General features: G+C 44.8%; 1 protein-coding gene across 4 annotated transcripts in view; it reads left to right on the top strand.

Moving 5' to 3' along the window:
• The window catches only part of kmt2a (lysine (K)-specific methyltransferase 2A), a 42,430-nt gene extending 29,653 nt beyond the window's left edge, over positions 1-12,777 (top strand). For all 4 annotated transcript variants that reach the window (XM_085184111.1, XM_085184110.1, XM_085184109.1 and 1 more), the window contains exons 25-34: positions 168-2,805; positions 2,894-5,554; positions 5,976-6,044; positions 6,126-6,352; positions 6,500-6,574; positions 6,676-6,850; positions 7,189-7,296; positions 7,395-7,475; positions 7,606-7,735; positions 7,818-12,777. In XM_085184111.1, the coding sequence (XP_085040237.1) occupies positions 168-2,805; positions 2,894-5,554; positions 5,976-6,044; positions 6,126-6,352; positions 6,500-6,574; positions 6,676-6,850; positions 7,189-7,296; positions 7,395-7,475; positions 7,606-7,735; positions 7,818-8,093 (6,440 nt within the window). In that variant the 3' untranslated portion in view covers positions 8,094-12,777. The remainder of the gene's footprint in view (positions 1-167; positions 2,806-2,893; positions 5,555-5,975; positions 6,045-6,125; positions 6,353-6,499; positions 6,575-6,675; positions 6,851-7,188; positions 7,297-7,394; positions 7,476-7,605; positions 7,736-7,817) is intronic.
• Positions 12,778-15,253: the final 2,476 nt, after the last annotated feature.

The raw sequence follows: 15,253 nt of genomic DNA, 5'->3' as shown, positions 1-15,253 counted from the left end.
CTTTTTTAACTACTGATTTTATCTACTGGTTTTTTTTTTGTTTTTTAAATCAATTTTAAATCATGCTTTTTATTGTTTTGGTTTTTTAATGTCTCTGTAAAGCACTTTGAATCACCTTGTTGGTGAATTGTGCTATATAAATAAACTTGCCTTGCCTTTTATTTTAGGAGGTTCTTCACAGCCCCAAAGTCACGAGATTGTGACAGTGGGAGACTCCCTGGTGAATCCCGGTACACGAAATATTGATTCACGTCGTCACAGCTCGCCTTCCCTCTCCCCTCCGCCCCAGCACCTTAACAGACAGAGAGGAATCACCGCCACATCTCACATTTTGTCACGACCCCTGACCTCACCCCCTCCACTCATTCCCTCCCCCGCCAGGGACCCCGAAAAGTCCAAACACTTCAGCAAAGACTCAGCAAGGAGCCCACTTCAAAAAGACGAAGAAAGAGGTCGACACTTCTCCTCGGACAGAAACAAACAGCAACCTTCCCGAGACCAAGCGACGAGAGAAGCAGACAAGGGGAGACTCCCGAGTCGAGAGCGTGACTCTAAGGATTCTGACAAGAGTAGATCATCCAGAGAACCTGGGCAGAAAGACTCTGACCGGAACCAAATGTCAACCAAAGAGCCAGAAAAGAGGAGGCCGCTGAGTAAAGACTCTGGTCTGAAAGACTTTGACAGAGGCAGACCGATCAGTAGAGATCATTTAAGAGATTCCGAAAAGGGGAGACAAACAAACAGAGACACTGAGAAGGGAAAACAGGCGAGCAGAGAATCAAGCATTAGAGAAACTGACAAAAGTAAGTCATCCTCTAGAGATCCCAGCTATAAGGATATGGACAAAGGTAGGTCACTGAATAGAGATACAGGACTACGGGACTCTGAAAAGTATAGACCATATAGCAGGGAAACAGGAAAAGACTCAGGCCAAGGTAAAGACAGATCATCCAGCAGAGATGCTGACAAGGGCAGACCTCCGTCTAGAGATTCAAGTTATAGAAGCACAGAGAGAAACAAAGACTCTGGCTCAGGGAAGGACAGTAACGCAAACAGCCAGTCTAAACACTCTGGAGGAGAGAGTAAGAACCCAAGACTGGGACCTGCAGGCTCAGGCCAGTCTTCCCCTCCCGTTGGCACTGCTGTTCACACAAGCCAGCAGAGAAGTGGCAGCACCAAGCAGACAGACAAGCAAGGGAAACATGGAAGCAAAGATCAGGATGTTTCTGCAAGCCTCAGTTTGTTGCCTCGTCAGCGGTCCAGCCCAGCGTCCAACAATAACCAGAACAAGGACAAGCCCAGCTCAGGGAAGGAGAGTAGTAGCAGCACTGGAAATTTAATATCATCATCACTCCATAAGGACTCTGTAGTTAAATCCGGCTCCCCGCAACCTCCATTTCAGAAGTCCAGTACACGGAAATCAAGCGAGTACTCGTCAGGTTCAGGCACGGCAGCGACCGCAAAGCCTCTGTGGCCTTCGAGGATGTCAGCGGAGGATGATGCTGTTAAACGAGGCTCCGTGCACCTGGCCTCTCCAGCTGCAGCCTCAGCTGCCAAAGATAAACACCCCAAAGTTAAAACAGCAGGCAGCAGAGACGTGTCCAAAGACCGTGACAGAGAGAAGACCTTTCAAAGCATCAACATCAGCAACAAGATTCCCCTTCTCAACAATAATGCTAAAGCTGCCGGCAGCTCCAACACGCACGCTACCAACCCTACTTCTCACAACAGCAGCAAAAGCAAAGCTGCCATGCTAGGAAACAGCACCAAAGGCCATGGGAAGGCTCAGGGAGAGAAGCATGATACCCAGGGTGGGGACAGGTCATCCTCAAAGAACAGAGACAGTTACTCCTGTCCAGAGAGGAAGAACAGTTCCAGCCTGGACAACTTGCACCAGACAATGAAGACCTCTTCACAGTCTCACAGCAAGCAAGCAACTAACCAGCTTTCATTGTCCTCCAGAGAGAAGAAGCGATCAATTAAACCCCCAGCTACAGCTCCACTAAAGACTGATATTAAGAGTGACCCTAATGGGACCACCACCGTTACTAGTATTTCTTCGTCCTCCTGCCCCACAACCACTGCCCCCATAGTCTCTCCTGCTGGCCAGGGGGGTCATCGCTCCGCATGTACTGTTCTTTTCTCCTCTGCCAGCAGCAGTGACAGCTCTGAATCTGACACCCAGACTCACACAGAGGAAGAGGAACTGCATAAAGAGCGCCCACGCGGAGAGCTCAGAGACCACCGCGGTCTCCACGTGCAAGGCACTGAGGATGAGGGCGTTGGCCCTGAAGATGACCATGACAGGGGTATGGAGGATAAACATCACGAAGATGACAGTGACGGATCAGGGTCGGCCAAGCGGCGCTACCCTCGACGGAGTGCACGTGCACGCTCCAACATGTTTTTCGGCCTCACGCCTTTCTATGGGGTTCGCTCGTATGGTGAGGAAGACCTTCCTTTTTATGGCAGCGGTGACGGAGCTGGGACTGTGGTTAAGAGGAGGACGGGTGGCCGCAAGAAGTCAGCTGAGGGGCAGGTCGATGGAGCGGACGATATGAGCACCACGTCTTCATCTGGAGACAGTGGAGAGGATGAAGACAGTGGAATGAAACATAGGGGTAAGGATCCTTATTACTACAACTTCACTCGAACAATAATTAACCCTGGTGAGGGCCTGCCATCTATAGAAGGATTAGACCAGTGTCTGGGAAGGGGATCCCAGCTTCAGCGTTTTCTAAAGGACGAGGAGCAGCAGCAACGAAGGGCTCAGCAAAAAGCGGAAGAGGACATGCTGAGCGCTTTGTAAGTAGACACATTTTTTATGAAGTGAAATATCTGAAATTTCTCCTTGTCTCTAATAATCTGATGTGTGCTTTGCTGTGCCGAACAGGACCTTGGGCAAGCAGCGTATCGGCCAGCTTGATGGCGTCGATGATGGGTCGGAGAGTGATACCAGCATCTGCACCACCAGCACCACAACCACTACAGCCACCTCCTCTTCCACCACACATAAAAGCACTCCCAAGAGGAGAGGCAGAGAGAGACACACTGAGAAGGCCGACTCCCACGAGTCAAGCAAAGAGGCCGACAGCAGTGGCGGAGCAGTTAGTGGAAACACCCGAGAAGGCAGAAAAAACCAGAAGGAAAATTGTCTTCCACTCGGAGGTGGGGTCAAGTCCCAGCCGCAGAGTCAGGGTCAGGATCCTCTCGAGGCCCAGCTGTCCCTCAGCACAGACCTCCTTAAATCCGACTCTGACAACAACAACAGCGATGACTGTGGGAACATTTTGCCATCAGATATTATGGAGTTTGTCCTGAACACCCCCTCTATGTCATTGCCAGCTCTGGGTCAGCAGTCTGAGCCATCTTCTTCTGAGCTGCTGCTGGATGAGAGCTATGTTGGAGTGGATGTCAACAGACGTAAAGACATTCTGTTTGATGACTTCTCCGAGCCGCTGCCCAGTGCAGAAAGCGGAGGGGTCGTAGAGAGTAGTGTGAATAGCTCAATATCTGTGGAGGAGCCGTATCTTCCTTTGGAGCTGCCGTCTGACCTCTCTGTCCTGACCACACGCAGCCCGACTGTCAGCACCAGTCAGAACCACAGCGCTGGGAGTCTCATATCAAATACCTCAGACCGCACCATGCTGGGCTTGAACTCGGACACAGAGACCATCAGCGGGGAAAAGAGTGGGGACAAAAAGAGAGCGGGGCCAGGCGTGTCACCATCAGAGAATCAGCGCGATGGTACGTCGTTGGCAAATAGGGATACACAGGTCTCAGAAGGTCATATGACTCCTGAGCAGTTTATTCCTAGCCCTGCTATTGGCCAGGTAGTTGAGGCACCAGATAACCAGGATATTCCAAGGAGTGCTGGTACTCCCGGTTTGCCAAGTTCACCCTCGCTGCCTCTTCAGGGTCAGAAATACCTCCCGACTTCAGCGGCAGCAGCTGCAGGCAGCGCCAGTCCAGCACCAGGCCCAGGACCTTCCCAGGCTCAAGTGTCCAGCCCAGCAGTCATCAAACCAGGTCCTGATAAGCTTATTGTAGTCAATCAACAATTCCAGCCTCTCTATGTCCTCCAGACTGTCCCTAATGGTGTCACCCAAAAGATTAGTGCAACAGGAGTGATGGATTCTAGCTCGCCTACAGTGCTAAGCTCCATGACACTTACCACGGGGTTAAATACTGGCTTGTCTTCAACCCAATCAATATTTCCTGCTGCGGGCAAAGTTCTGGGTACTATGCCTCACCCCTCTCAGATTCACACCTTCACAGGACCCACACAGACAGGCTTTCAGACAGGAATCCCTAGCACCACCTCAGGACTTCTCATTGGTTTGCCGTCTCAGTCCCACGACCAGTCCCAGATTCTGGTCTCGGAGGCCGGTCGACCACACGAGTTGGGTCCCAGTGTTGCCATAGTGTCGAGTCCGTCCTCTCTCACCTCTTCCCCGACTGTACTTGCCTCTGCTCATGGCAAGAAGAGGCCCATTTCTCGTCTTCTGCCAAGAAAAAGCAAAAAGTCAGGGCGCACCCGTAACCAGCCCACTCTGGCCCCGTCTGAAGTAGGCCCTCCCAATATGACCCTCATCAACCTGTCTTCCCCTCAGATTACTGCTAGCATCCCCGGTCAACCTGGTGGCCTAGTTGAGTTAAGCACTCTCTCCACTTCTCAACGCAAGATGCCCAATATAATCAAGAGACCAAAATCCGGCGGGGTGATGTACTTAGATCCCACTACTCTCCTTCAGCAGAGGCTTTCTGGTACTGCCCAGCCTGGTATCCTGAGCCACGATTCCTCGGCTCATCTCCTACCTTGCTCAGTCTCTGGCTTGAACCCCAGCCAGTCAGTGTTAAATGTTGTGTCTGTTCCCCCTAGTGGCGCAGCTGGACTTCTTGCCCCAGGATCAGTATCACTCTCCACCCCTGTTCTCAGCTCAACTGAGATCACAGGGCAGATTAGCAACCTCCTTTTTAAAGCAAGTCCACACGCCCTGGGCCTGTCAGATCAGTCTGTGGTCCTTCAGTCAGCAGGAGGAGCTCCTCTGATGTCACAGCTAAGCTCCCCTGTTCAGACATCAATAGCTAGCAGCATCTGCGTCCTGCCCTCCCAACAGACTATCAGCATGGCTGTCAACCAGCAAGGAGAGACAGACGCCAGCAGTGTTCACTTACAACATCAGTCTCAACCCGTTAACAGACCCCAGCTTGTGGACTCATGTGCAAACAGCACTGTTACTTTAGCTCCTGCTCCATCCACCCCTCTAAGTCCCACCAAGGGACGTGTTGTTGGAGTGTTCACGCAAACACAGACATCCATGCACTCCCAGAGCAGTAGAACAACTCCTATTTCCAAGTTATCAGAGCATATGCCACCTACCTCCACAGTAGTGTCAGCAGCAGCTGCAGTTTCAGGAGCAGAGAAAGGCAAACAGAAAGGGAAGAGGAGCAGGCAGAGTCTTGATGTAAGCAGCGGGAAGAAGCTTAAGGCCTCTCTGCCTGAGGAACATTTCAGCAACCCTGCAGGACAGCACCCATCCTCTAACCCAAGGTGAGACACTAACAGACCTGTGACTTGTAGCCAACAAATCGTTTTTATGTTACTTTCACGTACCGCAATAATGGGAAGAAATTTCAAGTTTGACTGTGTTCAGAATATTTGAAAAATATCTAAGTTTGGGATTCATTTCTTTGTGGAACGAATGGTTAAAGTATGTTGTGTTCTTCAGATGTCTCTCCTAAATGAATGTGGGCTTTGTGTGTTTGTTTTTTTGCACAGAATAGTTTTCAGTGTATCTTCAGTCACAGAAGTTAAATATGTCAACTGGACTGAACTTCTTTATTGATGATGGTTGCTCTATTTATCATAGCTATACTGTTTGACTTAACCACGTAACAGCTGTTCATGCAAACCACTTTTGTTCAGTAAAATGCAAAAACATTCCAACCTTTCCCATCCTCTCCCCAACCAGCTCCAAAGAGCCGATCTCCTCTGAGCCAGTGGACACAGGAAAGCCACCGGAAAAGACGACCAACAAGAGGTATGAAGCATCAGTATTAGTCACCTGTTTTCAAAATCGTCATACAGTATAGTTTTAATGTTTGGTTCGCATCTTTTCTAGTGTACTTGGTAAAAAGAAGACATCCGAAGGACACGTTTTACCAGGGAAAGTGGTGGGAAAAGACAAACCTCATGCAGCTGGAGGAGCAGGCTCTCTTCCTGTGACCTCACCGCCCGACCAGGATGGCAACAGCAGGGATAACGGTTTAGATAGTAAACCCAAAAAGGGTATCATCTTTGAAATCTGCAGTGAGGACGGGTTCCACATCCGCTGTGAGAGTATTGAAGGTAAAAGAAAACTGATTGTAGCGCCTGCCTTGGCAAAACTAATTCAAATTTAAATAGCTTTTGTGATAAAAAAGTAAAAATGTTTTAATCAAGTCTGCAAAAACTGAACCATACACTGGGCATAAAATACCGACTGTTCCCCTACAGAGGCCTGGAAATCCCTCACTGATAAAGTGCAGGAAGCTCGCTCCAGTGCACGACTCAAAAAGCTCTCCTTTGAAGGTGAGGTGTAATTTTAAAAGCGTAGAAATAATAACTAGAGGTACTTTATATATATACTTGAATAAAGCCTCATGATGAAGGTGTTTCTCCGCTCCTTCCAGGTGTGAACGGACTGAGGATGCTCGGGGTCGTCCATGAGGCTGTAGTCTTCCTGTTGGAGCAGCTGTACGGCACCAGGCACTGTCGAAGCTATCGCTTCCGCTTCCACAAACCGGAGGAAATGGACGATCCTCCCATCAACCCCCACGGCTCGGCTCGTGCAGAAGTCCACCACAGGTCAGTATGGTACACACACACACCTTCTGACCATGAAATTGTAGAGCATGTGTCAGGAAACCAGAAGTCAGTCGGAGCAGAAATGGCACTTTATATAATGCACACTGTTAATAAATAATAATAATAATAATGGATTGGATTGGATTTATATAGCGCTTTTCAAGGCACCCAAAGCGCTTTACAATGCCACTATTCATTCACTCTCGCATTCACACACTGGTGGAGGCAAGCTATGGTTGTAGCCACAGCTGCCCTGGGGCAGATAACAGATAAACCGTACAGATAACTGTTTCCAGGGATGCTGCTTTGCTTATTGAGATTCTTGTTTGTTCCACCAGGAGGTCAGTATTTGACATGTTCAATTTCTTGGCCTCAAAACATCGCCAACCTCCTGAGTATAGGCCGCAGGAAGACGATGATGATGAAGTGCAGCTCAGGACTGCCAGGTGAATAAAAACTCATTTTTTGTAAAAATGATTATGCTTTATTTAAAAAAAGAAAGAAAGAAATGTAATATTACATTCATGATTCTTTCCCTTCGCAGACGTGCCTCCATGGAGCTTCCACTTGCTGTGAGATTCAAACAGCTCAAGGCCACGTCGAAGGAGACTGTGGGAGTCTACAGGTTAGATTAGTGGTGTTAAATCTGTGCCATCATTTGTATTATTATCAGCTGTTTTTCAGTGCTCAGATAAATAACAGATAACTGCCTGTTTAATTTTGAGAGCTGTCCACTGTTATGATCCTCCCGTCAGGTCTCCTATCCATGGCCGTGGCCTCTTCTGCAAGAAAACCATCGAAGCAGGAGAAATAGTCATCGAATACTCGGGGAACGTCATTCGGTCTGTGCTCACTGACAAACGGGAGAAATACTACGATGGGAAGGTGAGGACTTGAACAATTTCCGCTGATTTTGTCATTTGCTTAACTCGATTATTTATACAAACTGTCCTCTCTCTCCTCAAAGGGCATTGGCTGCTACATGTTTCGCATCGATGACTACGAGGTGGTGGATGCCACGGTGCACGGCAACGCTGCCCGCTTCATCAACCACTCCTGCGAGCCCAACTGCTACTCCCGGGTGATCACCGTGGATGGCCAGAAGCACATCGTCATCTTCGCCTCGCGCCGCATCTACTGCGGGGAAGAGCTCACCTATGACTACAAGTTCCCCATCGAGGACGCCAGCAACAAGCTGCCGTGCAACTGCGGCGCAAAGAAGTGTCGCAAGTTCCTCAACTGATGCCCGTACCTGAAGGACCTTAACGAGGACTGTTGAGCAAAAGCACCACAATGACCCGCAGCACGCGGGTTTGTGGCGATTTCATGCGTCCGGTCTATGATGGACCACAGCTGCGAGCAGGCCAGGAGCTCCGTCGGCGCCCTCTGCTGATGGTTTTGAGCACAGCAGGCTCAGCAGCTGTCGGTTGCACTGTATATGCAGGAAGGGCCATTTTTTGGGAGGACGGGCCATTTGTAGAAATACCAACATATTGTGCCTCCTTATGTCTCGTTTTCATTTGGCACTCAGAGGTGAGTCAGAAAGTCATGTCAGAAAGTTCCCCCTTCATAATTTATTTATATTTTTGTTTTTATGCATTGGCCCATCCTCCTTAATTTTCTAAATGTTTTGGTCTACTTGTGCTCAGATGTGAACACAGAAGGAAAAAAAAAAATCAAAGAACTTGGTTCAATTTTACACCAAAGTGCAATTTGTTGAAGGGACTTTTACTAAAGGTAAAAATTAGAAAATTGTTAGAAATTCTTTTATTTTTTGTTGATCTAAGTGTCAGCTGTTATTGATGCACATCTCCCCGTCTGAATGTGCCCCGATGCCTTCAGAATTGTTGTGATTTTACTGGAACCTTCCCCTAATCTGACTTTTTGTTTTCCCAAAGAAGAAGAAGGAAAATAAAAGTGTGTGGGTGTGTACATTTAACACTGTAAATAGGAGCTGCTCGTGTATGGCAGCCTGATCAGAGCCGTACAGGTTGAAACACTAGGGGGAGCAGTCGCCACAGGAAGGAAGAGAGGAAATAACAAAGAAGGGAGAAAAAGATTTGTTTTTGTCAGTTTGTGTAAAGGATGATATCTGAGGTTGATACCATCTTAAAATTGACTTTCAGTCTGACAGCTTGGTAGCTACATGAAAGTGAGATGAAGCCTCTGGCCTGAGAGAGCGAGGCAGCTAGAGATTCTGGTGGACTGACAGCCGAGGGACCAGAGAAACCTACTGATGTGCTTGAGTAGACGTATTTATAATTGATTTTTCTTTTTTTTGTGGGGTTGGGGCCTGTTTTTCCAGACGCAGAGACGTCTGCAAGTTTGTGCATGCTGTTGTTGTTATCAAACTCGTTCGGGTAATCATATAAGCTTGGACTTTTGAGTCACTTTCCAAATTACAGCAGCAAAGAGAACCAAACTTTTGCGCCCTTGAATTGAATTTTTCACTCGGCTTGTTTTCTTCTTGGCCTGTTGTGATAAACATACTGATAGAAAAGAGGAAAAAAATTATTTCTTTTTTATTTGTATTAAGTCTTCTAAAGTCTTGTCTCTTTGTCTTTTTATTATGGACAGGGAAATATCATGCTTGCTTTTAAAAAAAAATAAATGTAAATAATGTATATTTTTCTACAAAAAAAACTTAAAAGCACTCACTAGTGAATAGCACTTAATGATGGTATTTATATTTTTAAAAAATTGTATTTATTTTATTGCCATTTTTGTAGAAAATAGGGGTTTACAAACACTAATACTTGGTCTCTATGTTTTGTATCCCGCTGCCTTCCAGAGTTTTTTTTTGTTTTTAATAATTGTTTTTGTTTTCTTTTTAAAATTCGTACCCTGAATGTTTTCTTTGATTCCAAAGACTGATGCTGGTCTATCTATGGCTTGGTCCCCATTTAAGTTCAGTCCACCAGTAGCTCTTTTATCTATCCTGGGCCGTTTGGTCAGAGCTGACATTTTTTTATTATTTTGTTGTTGTTATTATTATTATTATTATTATTATTATTATTATTATTATTATTATTATTATTATTATTATTATTTTAATTGTTCCAGTCCTAGCTGACAGTATGGCAGTCATGTGAACTACTATTATGCACTTGAGAGAGAGAGTTTAGATTGTTGATCCATAGCCGACTTCTCCTCTCTCCAGCCTTATTGTCTCCACACCACATCAAACCGAAGATAGAGCCCTCATGGAGGCGATTCTATCAAAGTGGTTCAGTCACTAATGAGCCAAGGGTCGATAGGCTTGCAGCCGATTGGCAATATATGAAATATTGACATGTAAAAACCCCACAAAGATTCCCGTCAGTTTAAGGCGTTATGTCCTTGCGAAGACTTTGGCTATAATGAAGAGGTGCCTTTATTTTAATGCTACCTATAGCACTCATCATATCCGACTAGAGCCATTGTATACATTAAAAGAAGCATGATGTTGTGGTGACTGCTCTTCAATGCTCACCAGCAATCTGAGATCGTTCTTATACCTTCATCCAGTCTCCTCGTGGTTCACCTCAGTTCATAAATGCCTCTTCTCTCTTAAAAGCCTTCACGTCCTAAACAGAGTATTTAAACAGAGAGTGACTGGTTCCACTGAGCGACTGAAGCCGATTGCTCCGTTTGTCCCTTTTAAGGAATTCGTCATTGTGACTTCAGTGTCGCCTTTTAAGGTTGTTAGCGGCACGCCCCTCAACCACCCTCTCATTTGGTTTTGTAAAAGTGAAGCTAAAATGGGTTGCACTTTAGCTGTGACACAGGCACTGAACAGGCGTAGGAAAAGCTCCCAATACTGAAACCAGAAGCACAGACAGTCTCTGAGTTTGTGCGACAGGCCCTAATATTTCAAATTTATGGATTGGTGTTGATGACTCTGACAGTGGTGTTTGAGGCTCTAGCAAAGTGCACTTGACTCTGTTTTTATTTAAAAAATTTTTTATTGTTTTACTTCAACAAAGTGAAGGCAGGGACCACACCAGCAGCCCTCTCCTTCCTGACGGTGTGGCGTGTACAAACCTCGGCTGCGCCTTTCCCACCGAGAGCCCCGGCGGGCCAGCCGGGCGTACGCAGTCCTACACTGACAACCGGGCTCGCTGGGTTCTGCTGCTAAAGGTCAACGATGAATGTATATTCTTCCTCCACATCACCCAACGTGGGTGGATGTTGATGCTTTGTCAGCTATATTCGTTTAGGGTTTTTTTTTGTTTGTTTGTTTTTTGTTTGGTTTTTTTGTTAAGTTGTCGTGTCAGCAACCCCTGGTAGATGTGGAAGACATGTCGATACGACCTCAAAGCCAGGGAGCAGTTTCATTTCAGCATTGGGATTAACACTGAGGCGTAAAACAGCGGGCAGTGTTTTCTGTCTGTAGGACAACAGGTTAGCTCAAACAGTTCACGCTAGCGTCGGCCGGCGCCAAGGGCTCTGTCTACGACTCTCTCTTCACGAGAGCCACTTCTGCTTTTTTCAGGGTCAGAGTGTGTTTATTGACAACAAGTCATTTATTTCACCGTTTTTAAAACGGCATAGATACAAATAAGGAAGCTGTCTGCTGTTTCTTTGGTCTTCATTTTACCACGCCACACCAGTGGCACTTCTACGTCATTATCTGTAATTATAGTATAAATACTTAACAATATTATACGGAAACATGCATAGTAATTTCTTGTACTTTAGTATCTATACAATATATGGAATGGACAGACAAACTTAGTTACAGTAGCAAAAACAGCAGATTTATAATGGTTAATAGCAATGTTTCAATGTACTCTATAATGGTTTTGTGTTACAGTACTATCCGCTGAAACTAACGTGCATCACTCTTTTGTATATTGATATCCAGTACCAGTTTTGCTGTGCCTGTGAGCGCTCCGCAGCAGCAGCAGGGAGCGTTGCAGTTCTTTTTGTTTTATTTCTGGAAAGGAACTTTTTTTTGGGGGGGGGGGGGGGGGGGGGGGTTAGTTTTTTGTTTGTTTGTTTGTTTTTGTTGTTTTTTTTAATGTGATGAGAAATGTAACTGTATTAATGTGGTTGTGAACTTCTTGAGGTCATCCATTTTTTCTGGTTGTTGTAGTGAATGTTTTTTCTTTTTTAATTTTCTTTTATTATTTTTTAAGTTTAGTTTTTTTAATGTTTTAACAGGGACTTTTTAGACTGCTTACTTGATGCGGTAAAAATTAGGAGATGGGTTTGTGGAGGCTTACCAGGATTTTAAAGATACCACCAAAATGGCGTTTTTGTTTTAATTTTTTTTGTTTTTATTTATTTGTTTTTGTTTGGGTTTTTTCTCTTTTTTTTTGATCAGGTTTTATTTTCACGTTGGAAACCTCTCTCATCTCCCTGACCACCTCTTTATCTCTCTCTCCTATGAAACTTTTTGTTGTACTTATCATGTACTGTTTTTGTAGAAAGTCATAATGCTGATGTTGAAAACATTTAATTTATTTATTTCGTGCAACATCCACCCTGAATTGTTCTTTTACAAATCAAGGTTTTGGAGAGGTCAGACAAGTACTTAAACCTGTATTTGTAATTTTTCTGATTGTTTCTCATGTATAGACGTTATCAGCCTAGGGCGGGTTGCGGTGTCGCAGTAGGACTTGAAAAAGAGGGATCACGAACGGGCTAGTTTGTTTCGCCTTGATTATCTGCCGTTGTCTTATGATTTTCTTCCCGCTCTCTGTAATAACGGTATTCACAGCAGTCATATTTTCTCCCATAAAACAGGCGATCTTTCTTTGTACACATCAACGAAATGAAGGAAAACCACCACCGTGAAAATAAACCACAAACTACTTGGTTGAATGTATAATTTGGAAACAAAGTTGTACATAAGTGTAAAAAGAAAAGTTTCTAATCATGTTTATTTTCTATGCACTTTTTTTATTTAAGTGATAGTTTAAATAATAAACATGTCTCCTTTACTCCTCTGTCTCTCGCCTCATTTACTCAAATGTGATTTATAAAGGATTGCACACACTGGCTTTTATATACACTTTTCAGATCTCAATGGGGGAAAAATCAGGTCTTTGTGCTGATATGGACTGGGTAATGTGTTAGGAACAAAAGGGATGCCACATTGTTTGATGGAAATGAAAATGATCAGTCCACAGAGGGCTGAAATCAAACACCCCGATAATCAAAGGGATTTTGTTCATTCTGCTGAGATTTAATTGCAGCAACTCAAAATGCTAATCAGTATTTTGTATGGCCCCAGTGCGCTTTTATGCATGCCTGACAACATCAGGGCATGCTCCTAATGAGACGACATCACTGAGGTCCTGGAATTCTGAGACTGAAACAATGTCCCAGAGGTGTTGTGATGGATTAAGTCACTCAATGGTATCAATTCCTTGATTTTCCATGAATTGACTACATACTCTCGCCACATGGTGGTGGGCATAGTTGTGCACCAGGGAGTGGGTCCTGTACAAAGTCGGACAATGTGTCCAAAGATTTCATCCTGATATCTAATGGCAGTCAGGATGCTATTGCCTGTAGAAGTCTGTGTGTCGTTGCATTGATATGCCTACCCGGACTGTCACGTTCAGCACCACCAAACTGATAGTGCTGAACGATGGTACAGGCAGCTTAATATTTTCCACAGCTTCTCCAGACCCTTGCTATCCCATGAGCACAGATTGAACCTGCTCTCATCTGTGTAAAGCACAGGGTGCTAATGATTGGCTTGCTAATTCTGGTATTCAATGGCAAATGGCAGCCAGGCAACAGTGCCTGTGTGAGCACAGGCTGCACTAGAGGCTCTCAGGTCACATGAAGTCCAATTCTGATTGTTTGGTCAGATGTTCACACCAGTGGCTTGCTGAAGGCACTCTGGCAGTGCTCATCTGGTTTCTCCTGTAAAGGAGCAGATACTGGTCCAACTGATGGGTTGAAGGCCTTCTATGGCCCTGTCCATCTCTCCTAGAGTAACTCTCTGTTTCCTGTAATCTCCCCCATGCTTCTGAGACTGTGCTGGGAGACACAGCCTATTGGCAATGGCACATATTGATATGCCATCCTTGAGGACTACCTGTGCAACTTCTGTAGGGTCCAGGTATCACCTCATGCTACTAGTCACAGTGACTCTAGCCAAATACAAAAGTAGTAAAAGGACAATCATGAAAAATGTCAGTGGCCTCCAGCTGGAAAATCATTCCTGTTTTGGGGGTTGTCTCATTGCTGCCCCTCTAGTGCACTTGTTGTTAATTTCATTGACACCAAAGCAGCTGAAATTGATTAATAACCTCCACTGCTATTTAACTGACCAAATCAATGTTCCAGAAATTTAACTGACTTGATGTAATAGTCTGATTAAATAGTGTTCGTTTCAGTTTGTTTGAGGAGTGTCAATACAAAAGTCTGCTGAATGACTAATACTACTTTAGTCTCCTATACAGTGAACATCAAGCTTGAATATTTTTGTACCTTCTGTGAGGTACCTAATTTTTCAGAGCAGACGTTTTAAAAAGTCCACCCACAGATCAGTAATCCCAAAGTGATTCAGTTTACTCCAAATGTAACTTTGACAATCTGCTTTGAACCACAGCAAATGCTTCAATGGTATAACTGCTGTTTACTAAAAAGGGTAACAAGCATCTATTTTGACCTCAAACTCAGAGTGAATTTGTGATCTTCCACTTTGAGCTCATCAGTGTATTCATTTTATAAGGATGAACCAGTTTGTTAATTTGGGCATTCCCAAAGGGTTTCTCAGCCCTCTAATGCAAGAGTGTCAAACATATGGGGACCAGAATTCCAGGGCAAAGTCTCCCAAGGCTCATAAAATTTGAAGTAAATGGATTGATTCTTATTTTGAGCTATCTTTGCACTCTATACAACACGCCCCATTCACCAAGTCATACAAGCACTTTTTTCTAATATACACATTCATACTCTGATAAATGGATCGAGCAACTTCAGGTACGATCTTGGCCATTACTATAGAAATTTCAGGGTGTTTTGGTTTTTCTTTTAGCTTTATATTAATAAAAATCTTTTGTTTTAGAATTACAAGGAGTTGCTGAAACCTTTTCTTACAATTCAAGCCCAAAGAGTCACACAAGAGTTTGACATCTCTGCTCGAGATGGTTTATTTTGTGTGTGTCCCTTTGAACCTCATATTGAGAGTTCCAGTGAACATTTGGACTTTGTCTCATCATCTGCTTAATTTGTCCTGAAACAACAAGGAAGCAATGAAATAGGTCCTCAGTCAATAGTCCAGTTATTTTTGAGACTCTGAAAATGGGGGACTGAAAGTCTGCACTTCAATCACATCTCCATTGCCTGATATAAAAACTGTGCCACTGTTCAAATACTTATGGACATCATAGGTGTTACTTTAGTCCACTGTCTCATTCAGCTGTGGGCATTAGAGCTAAAAAAAAAAAAAAAAGAAGA

This window comes from Neolamprologus multifasciatus, chromosome 14, assembly GCF_963576455.1.
Source record: "Neolamprologus multifasciatus chromosome 14, fNeoMul1.2, whole genome shotgun sequence".
In the NCBI taxonomy this organism is placed as follows: Eukaryota; Metazoa; Chordata; class Actinopteri; order Cichliformes; family Cichlidae; genus Neolamprologus; species Neolamprologus multifasciatus.
Note: the sequence above shows the minus strand (reverse complement) of the source record. Positions and strands in the feature narration are given on the sequence as shown.